Source organism: Heterocephalus glaber, unplaced genomic scaffold (genome assembly GCF_053883595.1).
Source record: "Heterocephalus glaber isolate CG9 unplaced genomic scaffold, H.glaber_assembly_v1.0 deba00001773, whole genome shotgun sequence".
Lineage (NCBI taxonomy): Eukaryota > Metazoa > Chordata > Mammalia > Rodentia > Bathyergidae > Heterocephalus > Heterocephalus glaber.
In genome coordinates this window covers 152,079-179,813 of record NW_028258463.1, presented here as the reverse complement: position 1 = coordinate 179,813, position 27,735 = coordinate 152,079, and the positions used below count along the sequence as shown (strand labels likewise).

Here is a 27,735-nt window from a genome sequence, read left to right as displayed (position 1 = left end):
TTTTCACTCACCCTTCTCCACGGTACCAAGATACCAACCAACCCGACATGATCCCTCCCTCCCTCTCCAGCCCAATATTGAGAAGTGTTTACCTGGAGAAACAGTGCTTCAAAAATTTTCTATCATCATAGTCAATTGATGAAACTTCTGAGGTATTAAGCAATCCATCATAGCATTTGTGACTGGTTAACTTTTAATTTGTCAAAATAAATCTGCAGTATTTTGCATGTTAGTAATACAGTGCTGGTATTGACAGGTAAAATCATCTGCTTACACAGAAACCTTCATTTAGGAGCACACCTTAGGAGGGAAATGGATACACAGTAAAAGGCAAGTGCAGGCCAAGCAGTGAGCCCTAGAGCACAACAGGCTGGATGTCAGATTTAAGGATTATCTAATACAACTGTTTAGTTGCCAATCTGATAAAGGGGAAGCTCTCAATCAGGTTACAATCAGAAGGGAAAAACATACTTTGCCTTTCTGTAGAGCAGTGGCTGTTGTGCCTTCAACACCTGGTTGAATCAGTTCATCGGCATCACAACTCATTTCCAGTTCCAAGACACAGGAGAGTTTCATCATACAACCCATTCGGCCTCCTCTGCAGTGGCCCACCCTCACCCCATCCTGCCACCAACTGTCTCCCTCCCAAAAGAAGACACGACGTGGCTTTATTATTGCAGATAAACTTAAGTGAATAAAGAATGCATATAAAATAGGATTTTAACTGAAGTCATACAATGAAGTCTCACTCCCGTTTATTATACAATGAATTGATAAAACAATCATTTCTAGTATATATCTTTTTTTTTTTTTAAAGAACTAATATTTTCAGGATCCTGACAACCACACTCTAGCCTGGGGGTAGGGCCCACGCCTGCCCCCATTGAGGATTGCTCCTTGGACCGCTGTGGAGGAAGCCTGGGCTGTCTGAACCATGGAGAATTGAGACTGCCAGCCTATCAGAGGTAACATCCTAGCAGGTAGAGCCAGAACCCAGTCCTGGGTCTGCATGCCAGGAAATGTGGGCTTCCTCCAAATGCGGTCACTGCCCTCCCAATCCAGGCCTCAGCAGGGCCATTCCTGGGCCTTCTCTACATAAATCCTTCCAGTAGTCCACACATAATGCTCTACATATTAAAATCAAGCCATTTTTGTACTGTGGATAAGAACAGTTGTAACAAAGTCATAGCTACATATTTTTCTCTACATTTTGTTTATTGAGACAAACTAATTAAAAGGCACAAACATAGGGCATGTTTACATGGACATTATAACAAACATATACATTAAAAGTGTAGGAATGTGTTGCCTTCCTGCTAAACAGAAAGTTCCTAAGCTTTTATATATACAAAAGTTGTACAATTTAATGTCCTAAAGTACAAAAGATCATTTATAAAATTATTTTACACTAGGTACTATTTATTTTTTTACTATGTAGTTCAACCCCCTAGAACTGTTTTGTATAATGACACACAGATACCTATCCCTGACGTAGGAAGTCTGCTTCAGATGTAAGGTTTTTTGATAATTGAACTGACACAGTGGGGTATAAACGGAAGTCATTCAGTTTGATAGTCCCGCAAACATTCTGCAGGATTAATACAACTAATTTCCATTTCTCTTTACTGCAAGATTAAAATATGAAAAAACCAAAAACATATTGCAACTTAAAAAAAAAAATCACAGGATCTTGGTTTTAACTTTTTAAACACAATATTTTAAAACATTAATGTGTGGCGTGATGGTATAAAGAATATCTGTTTCCGTAGCTTTTGGTTTCTACCTTATGTACAAAGAGAAAACATACTGCTAAGAAATAAAAAGCACATGTCTCAACGTGCACAACCATTGCTGGGTTTCTACAGAGAGTGCAGAGAACTGTCTCTCTGAAAACACCACAAAGCTGATACAAGTGTTGTCTCAAAAAAAAAAAGATGTCCATATTTACAAAGTTGAACAAATCTGCACAATACGTGATTAAACGGAAGAAGAAAAAAGAAAATGATACACTCTGCTCGTTCTGAAGGGGCATACTACCTAGTTAGTGGTTAGAATAAAAACTGTATACAATTTAATATAAGACATAAACTCTAGTGAGCATCTAAAACATCTGTCCCTGTTGTAACATCAACAGGCTCTGATTGGGGGAGAGAGCGGCATTTCACATCCCAGTGCCTCCAGCGTCTTTCAATTTAAAGCAATATATCTGAACTGTTCCAAGGTACTCCTTAGCTCCTGAACAAGAGTCCCACTGGCCTCCATTTCTTAGAAGACTGCCTGTCCGCACACTTGACTTCTCCTCTGTCAATGGTGGCCTTTCCTTACCAAAACACAATTTGTATATTTTTTTTAAAATTTTTTAAAAAGTCAACTACAATGCTATATTCCATCAGGATTAATATGCTGAGCAATATTTACATCTACAAATATCAGGTCACAATCCCTATTATATGTTGAAGTTAGAATGATAAATTATCATATGCTTTGCATATCAGAGCTGGTATCACCTTTCCCATAGGGAATGCTGCCTGAAATTAACATATTCCCAAAGGTAAAATGCATATTCTCTGAAATGCATTTTATTATGACAATGCATATATTTACTCATAAAAACAATAAACACAGACAATTTTACACTAGCTCTCAATCTGTGGATTCAGAATTTCAGGTTAAAATCAGCCATCCACCTTGTATAGGGAGAACACTTCTGCTAGTGTTTAGAATAAAATGATTTCTTGGGCTTAGAAACAACAATGGTAATTTTTAAATTTTGAAATGGGTTTTGCTTTTTTATGATTGGTTTTCATTCTGGCATTTCATCTTGCCAACTACTATACTGTTTAAGCAATGCTGTCAGCTAAAAGGAATTTCTGATTAAACTAAAGTGGTCCAGTGATAAGTTACATATACATCCTACTTTGAACCATCCCAGCCAAATTGGAGGAAAATGCTACTATATTCTTATTAACTAATGTAATAAAATCTTCCAATTTCATGGTTTGCTTTTTGCTTTAACTGACTAAAATAAGTTGCTGGTAAATATTTACTTTAACCCATATTTGATATTATAATACTGTTTACCAAGGTGGTGATGTAGGCAAAGCTTGGGGCAAGAAAGGCATGCTTTCTACAGGCCTCATTGCTATATTGAGAGGGGCAGCTAATGTCATAGGAGTAGGCAGGTTCATTGGAGACGTGATTGTGACAGGGTGTGCTATATTCACTGGGGCAGTGACAGGGGTTGGGAGGTTTACTGGGGTAGTAAGTGTTAAAGGAGAGGTCATGGATAATGGACTTGTTATAGTTACAGGATGCCCTATGTTCATTGGGCTAGTTATATTAACAGCACTTGAAACATTTACTGGACTTCTCATGCTCATTGCAGCTGCCACTGTGACTGGGTTTGACATTGTCCCAGACGACACAGAGGATGTTATATTGAATGGAGTAGTGAGAGTCACAGGTGTCGTAGCAGCCGTGGAGGTTTGGCACAGGTTAGCAGCTTCTAAAATGAGAAGACAAAAGGGCCTTTAGACTCTGAAAACAGTGAACAAAATTCACAAACAGTTTCCGAATCAACTTCTTTTAATTAAAATGGACAAACATTTAATAAGTCAAACTACAATTTTCTACCAAGTGGTCAATAGGAAGAGAGGATCCTTGTGCGCACAAGCCTGGGGGCTGGGGATCCCAGTGTGAGAATCTCTTCTCTGAAGCTATACCCCTTCGAGAACTTAGACAACTTGTTTAGCCTTGTGCTTTTGGTTTCAAGCTCAGATTTACTTACCTACCTCAGAGTGATGTTAGAAGGATCAGTTAACTTCTGAAAGGCACTGTGCCGGGGGGGGGGGGGGGGGACGGGGACACGCAGAGATATCAAGCAGAGCTAAGTGTTCTCACTACCACTTCATGTACCACTTCTGTGTTCTAAAGACTTTCCTGAGAAGAGCCAACCACCAGCAGGCCAGGCAAAAAGAGGCTATTTACACAGAGTAGGGTCAATGGTTACAAAATAACAGATAATCAGAAAAATCTTCTCATAAGGCACACTGTAACTAGCAGAGAGAGGTGTGTGTACTCAATGATATGTTAAAGCCTTCTTAAAGCTGCAGCCAGGGCCAGGGATTTAGCTCAGTGGTTTTGCAGCCTGCTGCACAAGCGCAAGGACCTGAGTTCAATCCCCGGTACCAAAAAAAAGAAAAAAAAAAGCATAATTATGGAACAATAAACAAGCTACTTTAATATATGCTTATTTGAATCATAGGAAAACTTCTAAATTAAATAATCGTACACTTTCAGATTATGTTTCTTAGTTATATTAAGAAAGAAAAAAATACTACTTAGTAGTTGTGTTCTCCCTCTTAACTTCTACTTTTACTTTTCTTTCTTTTTTTTTGGTACCGGGGATCGAATTCGGGTCCTTGCGCTTGCGCAACAGGCGGCGGAACCACTGAGCTAAATCCCCGGCCCTCTACTTTTCTTTCATATGTTGATATAATTACCTTCTTTATGCCCAATATCATTTAACTGCGTTTCTTATACACATTACCAAGCATACACCCTGCAGTGAGTTGGGGCACCCTGGTCTTTGCTGTCCAGGAATGCCTAGGCACTATTATTTTTCCCCTTCAGTGGTAAGGATTAAACCCAGGGCCTCCCACATACTAGGCCAAGTGCTCTACCACTGAGCTGCATTCCCAGCTCCTTGGGGATTTAAAACTTCTCTGTAAGGTGATATTCCAAACCCATCTCTCAACAAAATTCAGTACTACCTACTGGTATGCCATAAAATAGCACTAAGGAGACAGGGGTGGGCTAGTGGTGAATTAGCTGTCAAAGTGAAGAAATGGGGTCAACATAAAAACAGGTCTGCACATGGTCCACAGGGGTTCAAATCACCTCAGGTGGACCTTGAATCAATAAGCAGCTCTACCTTGCAATATGATATAACTTTGGCACACTTCATACTCGACACCAAGAATTTCTGATGTGGGCAGATCAAAGCCATCTATCTAGGGAGCTTTTTAAACACAAGAATTCCCGGGAAATTCAATAGTGAAATTGAGATAAAACTTGAGAAATGTATATTTTTAAAAAGCTCTCTCAGGCAATTACGCCTGTAATCCCAGCACCCAGGAGGCTGAGACAGGGTGATCCCTGCAATTTCGAGGCCAGCCTGGGCTACACAGTGAGTTCAAGGCCAGCCTGCACTACAAAGTGAGACCCTGTCTCAAAAAACCAAAGAAAAAGCTCCCTTGATGATGATTTGATCATTATCGATGTTTGGAAGCTTACATTACTTTAGGTCTAATATTTAAGAGACAATTCTGATTTAAATTAAGTTTCAGTTCAGAAGTTTCCTCTCCCCCAAAATGTGACATTTACTAACCGAATACAGAGGTTGCTAATATCAGTGGTCATTTCCAGAAAGATCCATGCTACAAATGGGAAGAAAACAATAGCATTTTGTTTCAGGGAGGTCAGAAGATGAGCTAAACAATCAAGTCTTACTGTATAAAAAAAAAGAAATACAATACCAAACAGGAGTGAGTGTGTGTGTGTGTGTGTGTGTGTGTGTGTGTGTGAACTAGAGAGAGAATGAACAGAAGAGAAAGCCAATTCACTTTTTTTTTTTTGGTACTGGGGATCAAACTCAGGACCTTGCACTTGGCAAGGCAGGCGGTGGAACCACTGAGCTAAATCCTTGGCCCCCAATTCACTTTTTTTTTTTGGTACCGGGGATCGAACTCAGTCCTTGCGCTTGCGCAGCAGGCGGCGAACCACTGAGCTAAATCCCCAGCCCTCCCAATTCACTTTTGATGTGATGGCAGCAGTGCTAAAGATATTCTCTGCCTGTTCTCCTTAAAAGAAATAATTTTCATGGTGTATCCCCCCACCAGTGTTTTGTTTTTACTCTAACAGTTTTTTGTTTTTTTGCTATGTTGAGGATGGAACCCATGGCCTTGCCCAAGTAAGGCAAGTACGATACCATTGCGCAACACTTCCAGCCCTAACACTACCCTTTTACTTTGACTTAAAACACTTTTATTCTTACTTTAAATAAAATACTCTTCATAATATACTTTCAACCCACTGTATAATTATTCTAAAATTTTTTGCTACTCACTGTTACTCCCTACTCCTCTCTCCACAAAATATTTTATCAAAATAATCACAAATCTTCATTTGGAAAATGGGAAAAAGTAGCATTCTTCTAATGCCAGCAGATGTAAAAAGGATGCTATTCTTTTTATCTTTATCCAAGTATAGGCTGTTTAGGAGGTATCTGAGGACGGGAATAGCCACACTACATGAAAGTAAAAGAAGAAACTAGACAGCAAAGGAATTGTAGAGGAGCCTATATGCAGAAGATTCCTTAGAATTTAAAATAAAACAGTAAGACATGGCAGGGGAAGAGGAGGAGAGAAGAAATTTAGGAATCTGTCCTATGACTGATACTACAATGACAAAATGATTTGAAATGGCTGCACAATGCTCCAGAAGTCAAAACTGTAATTAGTAAATGGAACAGTTTGTTGAAAACTTATTCTTCCAATGACTCTTTATAAATTATACACAGAGAAAAGCAAATCATTTAACTTTCATAACAAATACAGCAAAGTTTTAATAGAAGTACAGACATATTAAGCTAAAGACAGCCCCAGTGATAGATTGAAGATTACAGAAAAAAACCAAGAGAAAAGACATCAGCAGTACAATCCGAATCAAGTACTAAATAGCACAATGCAGAAAGAATACTAAAGAGCAGAAAATAAGTTACAAGAAAATGAACTTATGTACACATAAGGATATTTTTTAGAAAGAAAAAATGGAGCTCATAAATCATGGAAGCTGATATAATGAACATGAAAATAGAACTAAGCATAAGGACCAAATTTGACTTCAAATTTATAACAAGTAAGTCGAAAGAAAGAATATGATAGGAAGTACCGACAATTTTTATTTCCCAGTAACAAAAATTCATTTGGAAGCTATGTTGCTAACAAATAAACTTTACCAGGTACTTCCCAGCATGAAATAAGTTTACATGTTTCTGTAAAGCTAGGTTCCCCAAACTGTGGCTTCTTTCCTTTGTTTAGCTGGCATACTAAATGAAAACACTTCTGGAACACTGGAAACCTCATCTTACCTTTCTTCCTTGCTTTAACAGCTTCTTCCCACAGTCTCAGTGTCTCTACCTGCTTCCCTGGCCAGCTGGTCACATGTTGCTGCTGCTGCTGCTGCTGCTGCTGTTGTTGCTGCTGTTGCTTCTGACTACTGGTCTCTTCACTCATGCATGCTATTCCAATGACAAACAGAAACACTATATTTACCTTAAAAAGTATGCCCATTTTTTTCAAAATCCTGAACTAGAAACTCTGACTCAACACTCCTCTGTGATATTTATCATTTAACTAATAGCTATGACTATAGTGTATCTTTTTTGCTGCTTGTGTCTATATTCATCAAGATAAATAAATCTAGAGAATCAGGAAAATCACTATTAAGTAGAAAAGAATTCTAGTCAAGCATGTTGGTGCACACGTGCTGTTGTAATCCTAGCTCCTTGTGAGGATGAGCAGGAGTATCACAAGGCCAGCCTGGACAATTTAGTGAAAAATAAAAAGGGATGGGGATGTACTTCAGTGATAAGAGTACTCCTAGGATTGATCCCAATAATGCAAAAACAAACAGGGCCAAGGATTTAGCTCAATGGTACCACCTCCTGCCTCGCAAATGTGCAAGGTCTGGAGTTCGATCCCCGGTACCAAAAAAAAAAAAAAAAAAGTAAGCCCTCTCTTTACAAACAAACAAAAGCCCACCACCAATAACAAACCAATCCTCCTTCCCCTCAAAACAACAAAAATTTCTTTGCTATATATGTATTTCTTTTGTCCCCCGCCCCCGTACCAGTGATTGAACTCAAGACCTTTTACTTGGCAGGCAGGTGTGGTGCCACTGTGCTACATCCCTGGCCCCTCTTTGCTATATTAAAAAGCAAGTTTTGGGTCGGGGATTTAGCTCAGTGGCTCAGCTGCCTGCCTCGCAAGTGCAAGGTCCCGTGTTCAATCCCCAGTACCAAAAAAAAAAAAAGAAAAAAAAAAGCCAGTTTTGTTTTGAAAAATGGAAATTGTGTAATATTAGCATGGGCTCACCAACATTCATTAAAATATCTAATTTAGGGGCAACCCACTTTCCAGTCCTCCTTCTGTCTCTCTTAGAAGCTTTCCTCCTCTCAATAAATTTTTCCTATTCGTAAAAACAAAAATCTAATTTGTTTCCTTATCCACAATGACCTACATTAAAAGTGAGTTTTATAAAGCCAAAGTACAATAGATGAATGTCATTATATTGTAGACCTAAAATGTACCAATAAAATAAAATTAAAAAAAAAAAAGCCAAAGTACAACATGCTAGAGAATAGCAAAAATGATGAGATTAAAACCCATTAAGGGGGCTGGGGATTTAGCTCAGTGGTTCTACGCCTGCCTTGCAAGCACAAGGTCCCGAGTTCAATCCCTGGTACCAAAAAAAAAAACCCCAAAAAACCATTACGGTTTCTCTCTTATTCACTTTGGCCACCTATTTTTTTGAAAATTTGATATTTCTGTTGCAGGAAGTACATATATAGTAAGATACAGAATTAGGCTAGATATGGTGATGCAACCTGTAATCCTAGCACTCTGGGAAGCTGGAGGAACCTAAGCTCAAGCCCAGCCTGGGCAACTTATGAATTTATAAGACCCTATCTCAAAATAAAAATAATAAAAAAGACTGAGGATAGAGCTCTGTAAGAAGACTCTGGATTCAATCCTCAGTACTGGGAAAAAAAGAAAAAAAAAGACACAGAATTAGGAAAACATTTTTTTAGTAGTTGGGGCAATCTTTAAAAAAAAAAAAAAAGAAGATACGGTAAAGGTTAATATTAAATTTTATCCATAGCGGGCTGAGGATGTAGCTCAGTGGTGCTGTGCCTATCTGGCAAGTGCAAGGTCCTGAGTTCAATCCCCAGTACTGAAAAAAAAAATTTCTATCCATAAGACTCCGGAATATTCTATCTTCTACTCTCAAATTAAGACGAGTAAAGCATTTACATATTCAAATGGATATGCTATCCCATTTCTCTACAGATCTGAGTCTAAAAAAACAAACTTATTAGTACTGCTTTCACTTTTAAGGTTATTACTAAGGATATTTTAATTAATATAATCTGAAGTTAGGGGATTGATACTTGAGAATCTTAACCTTAAATAAAAACAAAATTAGCCTAGCATATGATGCAGCTTTCTAGGGTGGCTTCGGCTGCCTCAATTCTTAACACATCAGACGTTTTGCTCAAACCCTATAGAAGACATTCTGAAAAATCTTATGGGAAAATTCTGCTCTTTCTACTATGAGTGATATTAGTAGAAAAGAATGGAATTGAAAGCAAATGAGTGGACAGCTTATCAATGCTGTTTGCACAGATGTACCTAAAGCATAGTTCAGACAGTAATATATTCTCTCCAGTGATGCCTGTTTGTATATTTTAGTAACAGAAGGAAATATGTAAGATAAACATCAACAGTCCTGAGAGCACAGTGAAAATATTTTTGATGTACGTCTATAAAATCTAGATTTCATCAACATGAAATGCAACAAACAATCTGAAGCATCACCTACTTTTGCTGATGCCTTGTTTACATGTATTACAGTTGATACTTTGGCTCTGCCCATGTGTCTTTAAGTGGCTGGTGATGTACGCTGCACTCAGGAGCTTCCCACAGATGTTGCAAGATACCTTGCCTTCGTGGCGCACCATATGTGTCCGTAGTCTGTCTTTGGTGGCAAAGGCAGCAGTGCATGTCTGCATGAGGGAGGAAAACTTTTTTTAAATATAGACTATCCTGTTCTACTCATTTTAAAGTACGTTACATTCTATGCATTACCCTATTCACGTCAGCATGACATGAGCTAGTTAAATTTTAACTCCATGCATTAGAATCATAATCATACTAAAACCCTTGGTGGATTTTAGACTCCTCTAGGGGAAAAATATATCAATATAAAGTAATGAAAAGATGTGAGGGTTAAAGTTAGATAAACCTGGATTTAAACTGAGTTGCACAATTCACTAAACAGTGTAATGCTGAACAAGTTAATGCATCTATCTGAATGTTTATTCATCTGTAAAATGGGAATAATAATATCACAAAATTACTGGTGGATTAAGGATTTGGCACATACAGCAGGTACTCATTCAACGACACTAGCTTCCTTCCTCCAACCAGATTTTTCTTAAGAATTCAAATCATTTACTTAATCAAATGAGTCATTAACAAACCTAACTGAAAGGTGCACTAAGTGACTTTCAGCAATAAAGTAGGATTAGCAATGCCTATGATAATCATTTGATTTAGCAAAATTCTCAATATTTTCATTATCACAACTTTTGTCAAATAAAATCATTAATCTGAATAGATTTCAAACAACTAGAAAATATTCCAATTTGGTAATAACAGACAAAACTCTAGTCAATGATAACTTTTGGGAGAAAAAATCTTACATTCTTTAATTACAGTTTAACCATCAACCCAGAAATTAGTTTAAAGCCCTTTATTCTTTTATTCATTTCAAATATACAACAACCTTTGCAAGACTATATTTTTTTTCCTCTTACACCAAAAAGTGCTGTTGGCCAAGGAAAGGGAAAAATGTAGCTTACAAAACAACACACATTTTAAAAATGATCTTGCCTTATAGAATAAAAGCTGTCATTTATATTTTATACAACTAGATTTAAAATGGACCACATTTATTTAAATCAAGTGATTTTTAAGACTATTCAAGAACTGTGAGATTTGACTGGCTCAGACCTTCTGGATAATGTGCATTAAGTGCTACACTAAGGATAAGTCATTTTAACTCTTACTTGGCATTTGAAGGGTCTTTCTGTTGAATGGACATGTTTTACGTGACAGCTTAAGTGGTCAGGCCTGTGAAAGAGAGAGTTTCAACAGAAGATGTAATGGAACACACATAGAGAAATGCTACTTATGTGATGCTTACATGCTTGGCAGATTAGAAGGGGGCATTTTAAAGAAAGCTAGTAGAATTACCAACTTCACTTCCCCCCAGTGCAAGCCTCCTTACCTCTCTTAACATAAACAAAAGTTTCAGTCCTTTACTTTTCTCTTAATCAACATCAAATCATATCAGGTCTTGACTTTTTATAACTACATGATACTCAACAAAGTTTAATCTTAATAGCTACTATTACATTAATACTAAAAGCTTTTTAAAATGAAAAGTAGTGAAATGTTAGTGCCCACAGAAAAATGAGGAAATATTCTCCTAAAAGTTTTATTGATAGAGTATCTAAGGTCATCCCAACTTCCAGGAAACAAGTTTCTTTGATTTGCACAGTGAACCTCATGTCTAGTTCCCCATCTGAACTGGAAACTAGTGGTCTTGCAGAGATAAGCATCCCTGCATCAACTAATGGCCTCAGTCCACCAAGACACTTCTTAAATAACAAGCTAATAATTATGTCACCACTTGTCCACCACACCAACTGGAATTACATCAGGAGGCGTATTATTTATCTATCACCAATCTCCTCTAATAACACAGGTCTGCCCACATCTATTCTCACATAGACCTGTTATATCACAGAGATAAAACTGAAGTTCATTGATACCCTACTGAAAAAAAGCAAAGGAAAATGCAGTACCTCGAGAAACCTTTCCCACAAACACTGCAAGTATAGGGTTTGGTGATGCCTCCTTCATGAGACCTCACATGATAAGTCATCCGGTCCTTCCTCTTGAAGCGCTGATTACAAATAGGACACTCGAAGGGCTTTTCATCTGAATGGGAGAGCTTGTGCCGATTGAGGTGGTACACATCTCGGAAGGCCTTCCCACACATCTCACAAGCATGGTTCTTCTTGACAGGCTTACTGGGTTTCTTGACAGACTGGGTCACGGGCATAGCTGTGGTGCTGGCACTGCTGCTGGGGTTGGTGCCTGAGGAGGATGTAGTGACTGTTGACAAGATGCCTGCAATGGTTGAGACCAACGAAGTTCGGCTGCTGTCCCCAGCGATGGTTGAGATAAGGGGAACCACCGTGGTGGGGGTTTTCTTTGACCGGGACACCAACTTGATCCCTGTGTGGCAGGACTCGTGGCGCCTCAGGTGATAGCTGTCCCTGAAAGCTTTACTACAGTAAGTGCACACAAACGAAGTTTTGGGTTTTTCTTTTTTAATCCCAATGGCATCCTTTAACGTTTCTGGTGCAGCCTGAGGTTTCTGAGTTATTGGTATTGGAAGCAATGGTTTTTGATCAGGGGGCTCCACAGCAGAGCTCAGGAGAGGCAGCAAGCTGTTCTGTGCTGCCTGCTGTTGGTGATGGGAGGCTTCATGGGCCTAAAACCAAACATTTACACTTGAGAAACACAGCTTCTCACAATGACCTTCAAAATTCAACATGTTCCAGACAATTCAGACCAGAAGAAACAGTCAAAGAGCCTGTGAGCTACTTTCTGCAGCAGAGATCAAGCAATCACCTTGCTACTCCCAGAGCTCCAAATACAAAGCCTTAAAAAAGCACCGTGCGGACAGAAAACTTTTGCAACTAAGTTGCTGACAGTGATCTTGCATTCAAATAGCTGACTAAACTACATACCACCCTGGTTCATAAGGGACATACCAGCTGATGAAATCAGTTAGCATTAGTCTGTCAGTGCTGTAACCAAGTTTAAATACTTGTCAAAAAAATTACAACTCAGATATAATTATTTAACAGTACCTTACTGGAGCAAAACACACTCACACACACACTTACACAATGACATAATCACCTATTTGTCTGTTACCCAGGAAAGGAAAAGAACCATGTCGCTTCCTTTCCATCAAAAGAAAACTCTTACCCGGGGATTTAGCTCAGTGGTTTTGCTGCCTGCTATGCAAGAGTAAGGACCCAAGTTCGATACCCGGCACCAAAAAAAAGAAAACTCTTAAGTGATTGAGAAAAGGTTGTTGCTAAGTGATGAAAGGAATCTAGTTTCTGAATACATATGCTAGCTGTTGAGTTTATTTTTAAAATTTTCATTTTACTGAAAGATTTGGTTGAAACAAAACCTGCTTTTAATCAACCTGGAAGGCATCTGTGAAGGTAGCCCATAGCAAAACACCTGTCACTGTTTCTCAGGTCATTTCATCTTCTACTAAGGGTCTGCGTTCTTAGCAACATTCACTGTTCAAACTCTAAACTCTCAAAAGACTGACTAGTAAGAGAAAAAACAAACTATGAACATTTAAATTCCTTTTACATCCATTTTCTTTCGCCAGTTGTAGGTTTTCAGAAAATACTGGACATTTGCTGTTATAATTTGGTTCTCCACACAAAAGCTGGGGCCCAGACCACTGTCTGGAAATTTTCTTTTGATGCAATGAAACCAAAATTTCACTGTGGATGGGGTTCTTGGTATTTATGAATAGTTACTCTCTTGGTTTTGATTCTTTCAAAATTCTCCACACCTCCATACTGATGTGCATTTAGAAATGATGGAAAAATTCCTGAAATAGTTCTTCCTAATATGCAGTTCTACACCAACATTATTTTTTAAACTCTTGACAGTGAGCCCAAGGCCCTTTGCTTGAGTTTTGTAATTCTATTAGAATATATGTACACAAGAGGTAAGAGTTTTAAGTATTGTAAGCATACAATATTCTAGGAAGGGCCTATCCCATTATCTTAGACACTTAGTTATTTACCCTTCTGACTCTATTATTAACTAACTTGATTAAAGAAACAAACAAGAAACACCACACACACATATACACACTTATTCACAGCTTCTCCCCTAATGGATTAGAACATCTACCACACCTTGATCCATGTTTACTTAATGGCAGCACAAAAGCTAAGCCTGGAACTACTCTCCCCCTAAATAATTAGGAGGTATGGTATCCAGAGCTATCAATTTCAATTTAACAATTTTGATTTAGATAGCCTTTACATCCTGGAAGCATTCTCAAATATTGTGTAGTTAACTTATGAGTATCTTTTTAAACTTAATGCTCATACTAAATTACAATCCACTTTTAATTTAATTTGTAGAGTGCCTATGACTGTTGGGTTCTACTTAGCCAGGTGACATCACTAGAAAGTTTACAAAATTTAGACTCTAATCTTAACCCTTTTCCAACCTGGTTGTAGGATACCTAAGTTTCCATATAGTACACAAACAGTTAATAGTGGAAGATAACTCAAGATATACAATTTCAACAGCTAACAGATCAGATAGTAGGGAATGCAAATCTTCTGGACAAAATTCAAACATAATATTTTGAGGCATTTTTCAATTCTAAACAACCATTTGTACAATGGAGTACTAAAAGCACTTACTGCCATTTTACCAATTCAGATGTCTGTGGCAACATAAAGTATTTTTACAGCATTACTGAAGCTCACTCTCACATGAGGGTTACACCAGGTCCCTGCTTCTTGGGTGAAATGCTGCAGAACCACTACAGGAATCACTCTGAGTGTTCCTAGGATCCCCATACTTTTACATGAAGCCTTCCAAGAGGGGAGCTGGGTTTTCCCAACTTTTCTCTGGGAGAGAGACAAAGCAAAATAACAACCATGGCCTGCCTTCAGTAAAGTGACTTATTTTAAAAATATAACTTCTAGGTAGGCTTTTATTTGACTAGCACCACCAAATTGAAGCTTTAATTTTATTTCCTATTTCTTTTATGTACAAAGCTTCTTAGTCCTGCCTAAGCTTTCCTTTTTTTGGGACTGGCCAAAACCAAAACAGAAATGTTATTTCATCACCCAGGGTGGTAGGATATGGCATCATAAAATCTCCAGTGCCAGAGGGTAAAAGATTTTGCACTAAAACAAATTAGCATTAATGAGTCATATCTTGTGTGTCCTGTTAGGAGGATCATCCTTCAAACATTTTAATAGCTACAGCTTTCACCTTCCACCAGGTTATCTGGATAGCCGGCAGTTATCAAATTGTTTTAAAATATTTAACAGGATAACTTCAAATATTGTTCTAAAATCAACAGATGCTCCAGGAAACAAATGAGAGTTTAATTCTCTATTTCCTCAGTGAAAATTACTTAAAACCAGAACTGATTAGGTCTAGTCATACTTTTCCATAGAAAGGTCCATAATATTCTCTGCCCATTCAACTGTCCTCAGCTTTAAATTACAAATTTTCCAACAATTTTCACTGCATACATTCCCAAACCCAGGATCAAATATTAGCTTTCACACTTCTCCATCAGGTTGAAAAAGGTTTTAGTTGCTGAAGAAATTAAATATAAGATCTAATTAAAAAGTTGGTTAATAAATACTTACACTTCCTTTATCCAGGGAAAGAATACTTTTAAAGAACTATACTTTCAAAAATCTTTCAACTAGCTTTCCAAAGACAAGTAATAGGTTTTTTTCTTTTCTTTCTTTTTTTTTTTTTTTGATACCAGGGATTGAACTCAGGTCCTTGCGCTTGCGCAGCAGGCGGCGAAACCACTGAGCTAAATCCCCGGCCCAATAGGTTTTTTCTTTACATAATGAACTTTTGTTTTTCTTCAGTTTCCACTAATTTTAATATGGCTTTAATCCCATGAAAATCATTTCTACAGGCTATCAACCCTCTATTTTAAAATGCCCATTTGAGAACTTTTTCTAGAGGAGGCATTAGCCCTACCTTTACACCAACCTGGATGCCTTATGTATCGTTTCTTTTCCAGTGCATTAAATTGATTTATCACATTATTATCAAGCTCATCAAAGCACAATAAAACAGTACTAGATCAGAATGATGAAAGAGGGAAGCTCATGAGTTCCATAATTTTGAATACTTTCAATTTTAAGAAGCCCCCACCTGGAGTTAAAGTTATTTAACCCTTTAAATATTGAAAGCCAGAGTTAAAGACAGAGCCTTTTCCTCCTCCTTTTCCCCTTTGCCTTTCTGCCTGTTTCTGGTACAGTTCCATGATCTTCAATAAATGTAGCTACTTACTACTTAAAAAAAAAAATCCCAAATACATTTTAACAATTACCTTAAAGTCACACTGACCACATTTGAAATATGTCTTAAAACAATAAATCAGGTCTTACACAATAAGTAACTCTGAATTCTCCAATTCCCTATACTAACTCCACTGGGATGGTACCAGAAGCTGGGGGGAGGTTTGTAATTTTTTAAAATTCTGCATCCGTTCCTGGGTAGTTCTGAAAGATCTCAAGCCCCCATGCTATGCGTTTTGGATTTCACAAAGTATTCAAAGAAGGAAAATAATTCAGAGAGGTGGGAAGGACGAACTTAAAAGTGATGAGCTTCCTAACCTCCAGTTCCTAAGTTTCTCCGTGAGCTACTACCCACTAAATGCTTCGTTTGCAGATATAAACGAAGGAGAGAGGGGGTGGGGAGAGAGAGAGAGAAAAGTTCCAGCCTAGATCTTCCAGACAGGGGTCCATCACATAAAGTGGGAAGTCAACACGATGGCCAACACAGGGGCTACAGTCACTTTTAAGTTTCTTGCAAAAAGCTAAGACCAACACCCCAACGAGTGACTCATCTGGGGGCTTTGTAAGCGGACTTTGTTTGCTCTCTCCACTCTGCGTCTCCCCGCTCGGCTGAAGGAAACGCAGGAGCGGGCCTCGGGGGAAAGCGCTCGGGAGAAGGTCGGGCCTCCCGGAGTCCCGGCCCCGCTCCCGCCCTGCCCGGCCCGGGGATTCCCCGCGCTGCACCGGACCGCGCAGGAGCTGGACAGAGGAACCGGGTGCCAGCTGCCGGGGCTCGGCCCGGGCTGGGGCAAGGAAAACCGAAATCCAGTGAAAAAGTTTGGGCAAGGAAGACACCCTCACAACAACCCCCTCAACTGGGTAAACACGAGGGGGCGGCGGGAAGGGGGAGTGGCGGGGAACCCAGGGATACCCGCTATTCGCGGGATGTGGGAGGAGGGTCAGAAAGTCAACACACTAGCACACACACAAAAAGAGGAGAGGGCGGCGAGGAGAAAGGAGGCGGGCGAAAGATGGATGAAGTGTGCCGGGAGCGGGAGCAGGAGCGGGGACCCCTCACCCTCGACGCGGCCCGCGCCAGCCCGCAGCAGGGGCCAAGCGGCCCGCGCTCTCCAGGGCCCGGCGCCCTCCTTTCTTCGGGCCGCGGGGTGGTGACAGCGGCGGCCTCCTCCCTTCCCCACGGGGCGGGAGGGAAGGGTGTGTGTGCGTGCGTGTTGCCGGGGGGGCCGGGGGTTCACCCCGAGGCCTGCTCTCTCCCCCGCGCCCCGTGAGGCTGCCTCCTTTCACCTCGGCAGCCGGGCACCGCCGGGCGGGCGAGCGGAAAAACAAAGGGGGATTAAGGCCGGGCCGGAGAGCGGAGCCGGGAGGGAGGGGAGGAGGAGCGCCCGCCCGCCAGCCCGGGGCCCGGCCCCCCTGTCCCCCTGTCCCCCCCCGGGGGGCCCCCCAGTACCTGGAACAGGAACGCGGTCCAGTTGGCCTCCATGGCTGCAGCAGCCGACCCCCCTCCTCCCCACTCCCCCCGCTCAGGGAGCCTCCTCAGCCGGAGGAGGCGACAACAAAGCGGCGGCGCGGCGGCGGCGGCAGCGGCAGCGGCGGCTCCTCAACATGGCAGCGCCGAGCGCGGCCACTTCCGGTAACCTCCGGGACGCACCACCGCGGCGGCGAGCGCGGGCGGGGGGGGAGCCCCGGCCCGGCCGCCGCCGCCCCCAACTGCCCCGACCCCCTCCGGGCGTCCCCGCAGCCAGCTCGCAGCCTCGGAGCTCAGCCAGTGCCCGCGGGCGGTGGGGTCAGGGCCCCCGCGGGGGGGCCGGGGTGGGGCCGGGGGCGGGGATGGGGCGCGGCGTCCCCCCCCGCGGGGGTGTGTGGTGCTGCGGTCCGCGGCTCTGGCAGCTGAAGCAGGGGGAGCTCAGGAGAGAAGATGGAGGACGCCAGGGTCTGGCGCTGGCCGCCTGGGCACCGCTGGGCCGTTTCGCATGACTCAGACTCGGTGCCCAGAAGCGTCGCTTCCGTGTCAGACCCTCAGCGGAGGGCACGGGGCTCGACGGGCACCAGGCTCTTAAGTCACATACAGCACAGCCCCCACCTCCAAACTGGGGGACGTCCCTTTGACCTCATCTCGCTTCTTTGGCATTTCATCCCTGGCAGGCTAAGCCCTCGGCGCTCCGCTAAGACTTGCCATCGCCCTCTGGACGGCCTTCCAACTCAAGCAGGGAGTCCCACTGGGGTGCAGCCTTAGATCCTCCCAGTGTGGAGGGAAACACTTCCCACGCATAAAGATGTCATTACTGGGTTATTCTTGGGTGAAGGGCTGAGCTTCCCCCTCTCCCCTTCACTCCAGACATGAAGTGAAATTCTATCCCCAAACCCTCCCTCTCCCGCCAAAATAACCACAAACAAAAAAAAAACAAGTGAGAAAGTATAGACATAAAATTACTTTAGTGTTTTACTACAGTCTGCTTCCTTCTGCACCCCCGAAACAAAAATCAAACTTCTGTTTGTGCATCAAGAGATGTCACTGAGGTGACCCCAGCCTGTTTGCAGTTCCAAGTCTTCTGTGTAGGCGTCACCGTTACTGAACTTTGTAGATGAGGAGTCTATATGATGATGTCCTGAACGTTTTCTATCCTTTCCTCGATAGTAGTTGTTACTGGGAATATCAGAGACACGCTATTATTAAAGAAATGTCTCCAGTCCAAGAAACCTGTGGTGGGGAAGTGAGGGGACAGGCTATATCAATGGTATTTTTATAAACTTAAAAGAAAAAATCCTCAGATGGGTACATTATTTCAAAACATCAGCATCTTTCAAAATCAACTCTTATCTCATTCCCTCCATTTACTCCCATCCAGTCACGTCTGATGCTGGTCATCTCCAACTTCCCCAAATACTTAAACAATGTAATTAATATGGCTGGTGAGTACTAAGGTAAAGAGGTACAATAATTTGACAGTCTGTTTCTTTTTCATTCTGTATACGACTATATTCCCCCTCCCCTTCCTTCCTTCCATCAGTCACCAGAATGAAGGGCTGGAAAACGTAGGTCTGGTTCCTTTTAGATCGGATTCCCCATTGGATACTGTCTGGAGGCCATGGGGATGAATAAGTTCTGCAGTTTGGATCAGTAGCAGAAGCAGGTAACACACCAGGAAACTGGTCAGCCTAAGAGGGGGACAGAAAATGACGAAGAGTTTCTGATACATTCCTCAGCTAAACTACAGTGATTGCTGCCTGTCTCCTATAAATGTCCATTTTTCTCCTTTGGACAGAAAATATGGCTTAGGAAGCCTAAGTTTATATGTACATGCAAGCTAAGGAGGGAACTAAGATGCAAACCTAAGGAATTAGCAAGGTAAACGAAGATCTTTATGTTTTTGCTTTGATTTGAACATTGCATATCTTTTTATTTTCATTCAGTGGACAGTCTCTGCAGCTTCCCTGTCTTAACACATTCACTTCAAGTTTCCTGTACTGCATTCTCCTGTTTTCCTCCTCCTCTAAGACTCTCCACCTTAGCTGCTGCCTTTCAAACTGGTGAAAATGAAGCTTCAGGATTAGAAAGACTAGCACACATAGTGAATATCATTTTTTCTTTCCTTTCTGAGACAGTTGCACTGTGTAGTTCAGGCTGCCCTCAAACTCATGGCAATCCTCCTGGCTCAGCCTCCCAAGTGTTGGGATTACAGGCATGAGCCACCACATCCAGCTTGAATACCATTTTTCTAATGATGATATTATGGAGTCTCTTCAGTTTCTTATCCTCAGATCTAGAAATCCTTTCCCTAGCAATCTTTCTCATAACATCTCTAGGAGGGCTGGGGATTTAGCTCAGTGGTTTCGCCGCCTGCTGCACAAGCGCAAGGATCTGAGTTCGATCCCTGGTACCAAAAAAAACAAAAAAAACCCTCTTAGAACATTCCTAAAATATAATAGTGTTAAGTAAATATCTCTATTGATGGTGCTGAGTGGTTCTAGATTAACTCTGGGGGTGGAAACTCAGCTTACCCGTGAGGCAACAAATTAGTCTTCAAACTTTCAGAGACAGGTTTTCTCTCTGCCTCTCTCATTAGAAGAGCCCTAAGGTAAATGGCCAAAGGGCTGACACTTGACAGAGGAAGATGCCTATTAAGATTTGTTTTTCTAAAGACAACTTTTGGCAAATAAAGTACAGTATTTGAAAGCAACAGGGTATTTCCTTCCTAGTTAGGAAAGGGTTTTAAAAGTCCTGTGAGTATATTAAGGATCTAGGTTAGACTTAGAATCCTAGGAATATAAAACAATTCTGCTATTTTCAATTAGGAATTGTCTACAGAAATGACTGTTTACTAATCCAAAAAAAAAAAACAAACCAAATTTAAAACTTTCAGTAGAGAATATCTAGTTATAAAACAACTTCAAATTGGCAAGCTAATAGACTAACTTCATGAAAAACAAACCCAAAACTGACAACAAATGTACTAGTGAAAACAAAGACTGTAATATTTCAAATACCAAAAAGTCCCGGCTAGAAAAGGTACCCTCCAAATATCAGCCTCAGTGGAATCAGGAAGAAGGAAGAACACCCCCACCCTACCAGACCAGAAGGACCACCGCCCTCCTGTCCCTCACTGCCCCCCAGGCTTCTCTGGGAGGAAAGCACAAGTCAACCCCTCTTCCATTATACTCCCTGAGTTTGATAGTCACACTGAGAGCTTAAAGCCACTTGCCTGTGGTCCATGGTGCCATCAAAGTTGGGTTTGTATTTCGATTCTACTCCCTAAAGTGTTATCATTAGATGTCTGTTTTAACTAGTTGGCAAGGTAAGAAGGGGAAACAATACTTTTCCTGAATACCTATTTAAGTTGTCAGATGGAACATTCATAGACAAAAGGAAAGAGAACAAACCTACCCATTCCAAGTAAACAGTTCAAACTGTAGTTGAGGGTTTATTAAAAACTATTGTTTTCTTAAAAGGTTCATACATTCAAGATTCTAAAAATCAGTCCAAAGTCACAAATACATTTATCATGTTAACTTTTCTTGGCTGGGGGAAAAAAACAATGCTAAAACTATCAGTTTCAAACAAAAAAACTATCAGTTTCATCCATAAAGCATTTGTGTAGAAACACTAATTTCCATTTTACAACTTTTTTTTTTTTTTGGTACCAGTGATCGAACCATTTTACAACTCTTGAGTGACTTGACAGAGAATACCTAGCAAATAGCAAGCAAAATGGCATAGCCACAAGCAGGAAAGAAACCAAGACAAGTCAAAAATACACCAAGTAAGAAATTCAATACAACTGGAAAACACATTCTCAGGCACCAGCATTTCTCCTTTGGACACCTGTTCCTCACTGCCCTTAGATGCCCTAGGCTTGGGGTAATGGCTGAGCTTGAAAAAAATAATTGACACTTAACAGTCACACATACTTGGTGGGCCTGAACCAAACTACAAAGCTTAGCTTGAGTCACAACATTATGCTCAAAGTCATAAACATTAAATCTTTACACAAAGCTATTCTGATGTAGAGGTGAACCTCTTCTCAGTACTATAGCCTTCACCCCAAATACATTAAAAAAGGAAGGGTATAATGACATTAAACATGAGTTCAAGGCCAGCCTAGGCTAAACAGTGAGTTTCAGGGCAGCCTGGATTACATGGTGAGACTACCTCAAAAAACAAAACAAAAGCCTAATTTATGAAAAAAAACACCTATGCTCTTCATGCGCAAAAAATTATTAATTGTAAGGCCTGCTCCAATGTTCCTATAAAGAGCAGGGCAGGGCAAAAACCTATTTAGTGAATATCTCCACCCAAACTCCCACAAAAACATGTTAGTTTCTTCTCCACTGAGCCAACTGGATGTTCAGGTGGAGATTTCTCTATTCCTGGAAATGAAAGGAACAGGGAATAATGAAACATATATTGAGGAACTTACATCGTAGGTTCCCTGGTGAAGTAGTGAGCAGGAGTAACTTGACATTGTGACATCACAAAAATAGCCAGACTAGCCAGGCATGGTGGCACACGCCTGTAATCTCAGCACTTGGGAAGCTGAGGCAGGAGGACCATTGTGAGTTTGAGGCCAGCCGGGGGTACATAGTGAGTTCAAGGCTAGCCTGAACATAGCAAGACCGTCTCAAAACATAAACAAAAACAAGAACACAAGACTAGTCAGATTTAGCTTTGGGAAGGGTGATCCATTCTAAAAAGCATGTGAACAGACGACAACACAAGAGGACAGGATAAGATCTGGCTAAGATTTCTGATGAGGTAATTAGCTCTATTAAGAATATCTCTTAAAAAAAAAAAAGAAGTATCTCTTGACCTTGAGTCTCTGACCTAGAAGCTACCTAAAGTTCTATAAATTGTTCATCTGGTCCAGGCATAAAAGTGAAGGGGCCAGGTAAGTAAATGCTAAAAGCTCAGCATAAGGACAATAACTATTCAGCATTTACTTCTAAGTTGTAAGTAATACACCAAGCTTACTTCCCATCGTCCACAAATAACATCACTCTTAGTTGCCTATGCATGGTCTGCTAGGTCTGAAGAAACAAAAGCAGGGTCTGGGATCTAGCTCGGTGGTGCCGCATCTGCCTTGCAAGCGCAAGGTCCTGGGTTTGATCCCTGGTGCCAAAAAAACCGCACAGAAAAACACCACCACCAACAAAACAAGACCAGGATGCCAGGAGGGCAGGATTCTGACCTGATGAACAATTCACTAAGGTACATAGGGAAGAAAATGGATTTTCCCTTAAGTACCTTTGGTCTCTTTAACAAAGTATGCAAGGCTGTAGTCAATTAGCTGACAAGCTAATTAGCCCTCTATCCCAAGGTCCTGACCATGCCAAGCTTTGTTTTACTGACCTTAGGTAAATCCCCCAATTCCCAAGCTTCCAGCTATTTCTTCTTCTCCAGCTTCTCTCCACTTCTCCTTTCACGTTCTCTCCCCTTTCTTTCTGCAAAGAATGCTCACAGAACAGATGGCACATAATCAATGAAGCTAGAGAAAACACCTCCCGCGCATCAGGTATAAAACAAGTTCAGAAACAGGCACCTCAAGAGTTATAATACACATTTCTGCCTTTTAGTAATTTGCACTTTAGATGGGAAAGGCAGAATATATTATTCCTCACATAGGAAATAATATTTTAAAATCAATTTATTAAACTAGATATAAAACATGGGATGGAAAAATCTCTAAAATATTTCTTAAAGGAAAGAGGGTTATTTGTACCAGAGATCTCCCACATAGTGAAACTAATAATGAAGCTCAAAGAAATCCCATATATGTTCTGTATATTTATTTAGCTGAAGCGGTCACTCTGATGACCTAAGAAAACCATAGTGTCCAAGAACAGTCCAAGTTAGTACTATAATCTATAATCTGATTAGTCCACTTACCAGAGATCTATGAAAATTCAAAGTTTACTTGATTATTAAAAAGAGTAGAGGGCCAGGGATTTAGCTGTGATTCTGGCGCCTGCCTCGCAAGTGTAAGGTCCTGAGTTCGATCCCCGGTACAAAAAAAAAAAAAAAGAGTAGGTAGGGCCCGGGATTTAGCTCATTGGTTTTGCCGCCTGCCTGGAAAGCGCAAGGACCCGAGTTTGATCCCCAGTACCAAAAAAAAAAAAAAAAAAAAAAGAGTAGGTATAGGGCTGAGGCATAGCTCAGTGGTAAAGTGTGTAGTTACCGTGCATGTGGCCACTGGACTAGTCCCAGCAGAAACAATTACATAAACAAAAACAAACCCAAACAAACCATGTCTTGAACAAGTTTCAGGCTGGAAACTCATGTGAGAAAGCAGGGAGGAGAGAGGGGAAAGGGGGACCTCAAGTTCAATAGCTAGAATCAGTAGTTTATTCCTGGGAGTCTGAAAAGCCGGGTAACCAACCAGTCCTAGGATAGCACATAGGTGATACCTAAAGAGAAACAGCTTAAACACAGACTCAAACTCAGGCCATGATGAGAACTCCAACATTAAACAATGAACTCAGCCTTTCAAAAGGCCAGGACATCCAACGCACTTTCCAGTTCAAAATGAATTTTAATTGGCTTGAAGACAAAAACAAAGACCTCTTCCCATATGTAGAACTATCTCAGAACTACTATGGAAACGTTATTCCAGTAAATATTGAGCACTTACTAATTCTCAGGAGCTATGCTGGCCACTGGAAATACTTTTAAGGATCTTCTCCAATGCAGAAATCAAGACTCGTAAAGAAATAATTATAAGCCAGTTAGCTATACACACTAGTACAAAGTGCTTGAACAGCAAATTTTAAAGATTGTATTTTCTCCTTAATACCAAATCTGAGACTTCATCCTATTAGCTCTCTCATAAGAGATAGCTTTGACATCTAAGATTATTGAATATAAAAAATGATTCTAAGGGCTGAGAATGTAGCTCAGTGGTAGTGGCTAGCACATGCATGGCCCTGGGTTCAATTTCTACTACTAAAAAACCAACCAATAAAAAAAAAAACAACAAAAAAACACCCTCATGCTAGAAGGCTGCACACTCAGGCTAAGTATAATACAAACATTTTTATTGCAAACTGGAAAGTGCATTTGCCGATGACTTTTAATATTCATCTACCTAAGCTAGGCATGGCAGCACACACCTGTAATCTCAGCATTCAACAGGCTGAGGCAGGAGGATCACTACAAGTTCAAGGCCAGCCTGGACTATAGACTGTTTCAAAAAGCCCCACCCCAAAAGAGTAGTAATATTCATCTACATATAGTGTTAATTCAATCTGGTTTTGCTATGGTTCTAGTTTACTAATACAAAGTTGTTGAACTGTATACTCAGCTACTAAACACTGATGTTCATAGACATTTACCATTCACAGGTTCTTTTGTATGCTAATGTCTTCTGAGGGGTTGCTGTGTTGTTACTGAGGGGCTAGCCAGCCCTTGACTACTCTGTGACCCACTGGCTGTGGGGGCAGTTTGACTAGGAGTAAAAACAGGGCAAGGGCTTCTAAGGGCTGGCTGTGCACTGTACACTGGAAAGCCAGGAAGCCAAGTATTCCATTGTTTGGGGCCAGGCTCTGAGCCATAAGCCACTCTAACAAGATGTAGTTGGAACAGTCCCCAGCTCTCAGGGTAAGAATATCAACCACAGCACCATGGGACACCCTGGTGGCATCAGGTAGCTACTACAGGTAGTGTTCACAGATTTATCATTCTCCCCTGGAGAAACCTCAAAAAGCAATAGTGTAGTAAATATGACTTGCATTCAAATTTTGAGCCTGCCAATTTAAAATCTCAGGCTTTTCCTTCAATGAAAAATGAGGCCAATAGCACTTGAGGCTTAAAATGAGTCAAAATAGCCGGGAATTTAGCTCAGTGGTTCCACCGCCTGCCTCACAAGTGCAAGGTCCCAAGTTCATTCCCCAGTACACACACACACACACGCACACACACACGTCAAAATACTCTGTAAAACAGGCATTACTTTAAGAAAACATCAGGTATTTGTCCTATGGTTTTGCACTTTCTTCCTCAAAAATTTTCCACTAAAAAAGTAGCAAGGACAGGAACCCTTGAGATTACTACTGAGAATAAGCCCAATCTGATCAGAGGGGCACCTGCATCTCAGATCTAAACTACACAGCATACTTGCCTCAGATTTCCCTAACATACTAGCCCCAAGAGTTCACTATGTAGCTGGAAGAAACAAAATATACACGAAACAACTATCAAGTACAGCTTAAAGTGGACATGTAAACGCACTATATAGGGGCCCAGGATTTAGCTCAGTGGTTCCGCTGCCTGCCTTGCAAGTGCAAGATCCCGAGTTTGATCCCCAGTACCAAAATATAAAAAATAAAATAAATGCACTATATAAACATGGCGAAGAAAGCCAAAGCAGAAATGAAGTGCAATTATTTCAAGAATAACTGAGTCAGGAGAGGAGACATAAAAGGATGAGGTCTGTACATGTGCCAACTTGCCATGATGTAATCATATGTATTGCAAACTAATAAAAATATTAAAAATGATTGTCACTAGCTAATCAAGAAGAGCCAGAACTTTAATAGCTAAAGGAGTGGAGCTACTTGTAGGGCCTAGAAGTGATGGTGGACCTTTTAGAGCTTTTCAATGATACAAACAGCCTGCTGCGGCACACAGCATTGGCTAGGACATGGAGTTAACACGTTCATGATGGGGCTATAATTTGTATCTCTCACTGCCGGGCAGCTTGAACCATGCATGGCTGTCCCATGGGCAGCTTGTATCACTGGTGGTACAAATGTATCTAGTCACTTTTATCATTTTTTTAATCATCTTTTTAATAGAATTAATAAAAAGCTGCCCAATGGGACAGTCATGTATGTACCACTGGTGTTTCAAGCCGGTGGGAACATGATTTCAAAAAAGAACAAAATAGCTCAAACTCAACAGGCTGAGAAATTTTCAGAGATTCTGATTGAGGCAGCGCCAGTAAATTCGGAGTCAATTTAAAGCTTCCTCTGAAAGAATCATGCCCAAGAAAAAGATGACTTAAAGATCCAAGAGGCAGCCGCAAAAGAAGCTGTTTGGTTTTTGAGGAGACAATACCATCAATTCTTGGTAATCTATACTGAAATAAGTGTGCACAGCTTACAACAAAACTTTTCTACATTCTAAGTCCAGTTTTGGGAGCAACATATACCTTCTCAGGTTGAGTGAGCATGGTGGGGCACACCTGTAATCCCAGCTGTGAGAAGGCTGAGGCAGGAGGATCACTGTGAGTTTGGTATCAGCCTGGCCTAGTGAGTTAAAATAAAAACCAAACAAAAAAAAAAACAAAACCTGAGCCAGGCGTGGTGGTGCATGCCTATAACCCCAGCACTCAGGAGGCGGAGGCAAGGAGGATTGCAGTGAGTTTGAGGCCAGCCTGAGCCACATAGTGAGTTCAAGACCAGCCTGAACCATATAGTGAGATCCTGTCTCACACACACACACACACACAGAGTCATCCTGAACTACACAGTGAAACCAGGCTAGCATTTAAATCTGAATTTCCTGGCTTCACATCTAATGAGGAATTATTTGATCCAATATTAGGATTAAAATATTTTTTCAATAATTGAATTAACCAATATTTTATAAAACACAAGACTTCTACAGCACTTTGCTTCTCAAGGAGTATTAGGTTATTTCTACTTGACAAAATTTGTTAAACTGTCAGCATTGCGCTTAGCTCACTGGGAATTACAAGTTATTACAAAAATTCCATTGGGTCCAAATATTTAACCCACAGAAAATTCAACATTAATAAGAAATAGCAAGGGAACTAAATGCATATTGTTGAAAAGAGGTATTAAAGGATTTTAGCAGCATTCTTTTTAAGTGCGACTTAAGCCAAATCTTTGAGAATGTTTGGATTTGAAGCAGCTGAAGACTGCTTGGTGGCAGCGGGTAAGGAAGGATGTAAGTAGACACACAGAAGCAAAACCTGACATGGCCAACAAAATAGTTACCAGACCAGAAGATGTGGTTTAAGAATAGTGATAAATTTTAAAAAATAATGATAAATTGTTAAAGCAAAATATAACCAATCCATCATTGATTCATATGAGGGGAGTGACAATGTTTGAGGAAGGTCAGACTTGACAACCAGGATGAACAGTTGCTGAGATCAACTTAAAACACTTCAGTACGGGCCGAGGATTTAGCTCAGTGGTTCCGCTGCCTGCCTCGCAAGTGCAAGGAACTGAGTTCGATCCCAGGTACC

At 40.8% G+C, this 27,735-nt stretch overlaps 1 protein-coding gene and 1 long non-coding RNA gene across 5 annotated transcripts; one reads left to right on the top strand and one right to left on the bottom strand.

Annotated features, from left to right (window-relative positions):
- Positions 1-1,194: 1,194 nt before the first annotated feature.
- On the bottom strand, positions 1,195-17,612 carry Vezf1 (vascular endothelial zinc finger 1). Of its 4 annotated transcripts, none has more exons than XM_004859813.4 (6): positions 17,478-17,612; positions 11,714-12,408; positions 10,913-10,976; positions 9,664-9,865; positions 7,151-7,300; positions 1,195-3,505 (listed from the first exon to the last, which is right to left on the bottom strand). In XM_004859813.4, exons 1-6 carry the CDS (start codon positions 17,508-17,510, stop codon positions 3,078-3,080), a joined length of 1,572 nt encoding a protein of 523 aa, XP_004859870.1. In that variant the 5' UTR covers positions 17,511-17,612; the 3' UTR covers positions 1,195-3,077. The 4 variants fall into 4 exon arrangements, with proteins under 4 accessions (XP_004859870.1, XP_004859871.1, XP_087058644.1 ...); XM_004859814.4 differs by having other exon boundaries at positions 9,664-9,847; XM_087202518.1 differs by lacking the exon at positions 17,478-17,612 and adding an exon at positions 17,088-17,320 and having other exon boundaries at positions 9,664-9,847.
- Positions 17,555-27,735, top strand: LOC110344856 (uncharacterized). Its single transcript, XR_002387751.2, has 2 exons — positions 17,555-17,660; positions 18,173-27,735. It is a non-coding gene; the product is annotated as an uncharacterized LOC110344856 (long non-coding RNA).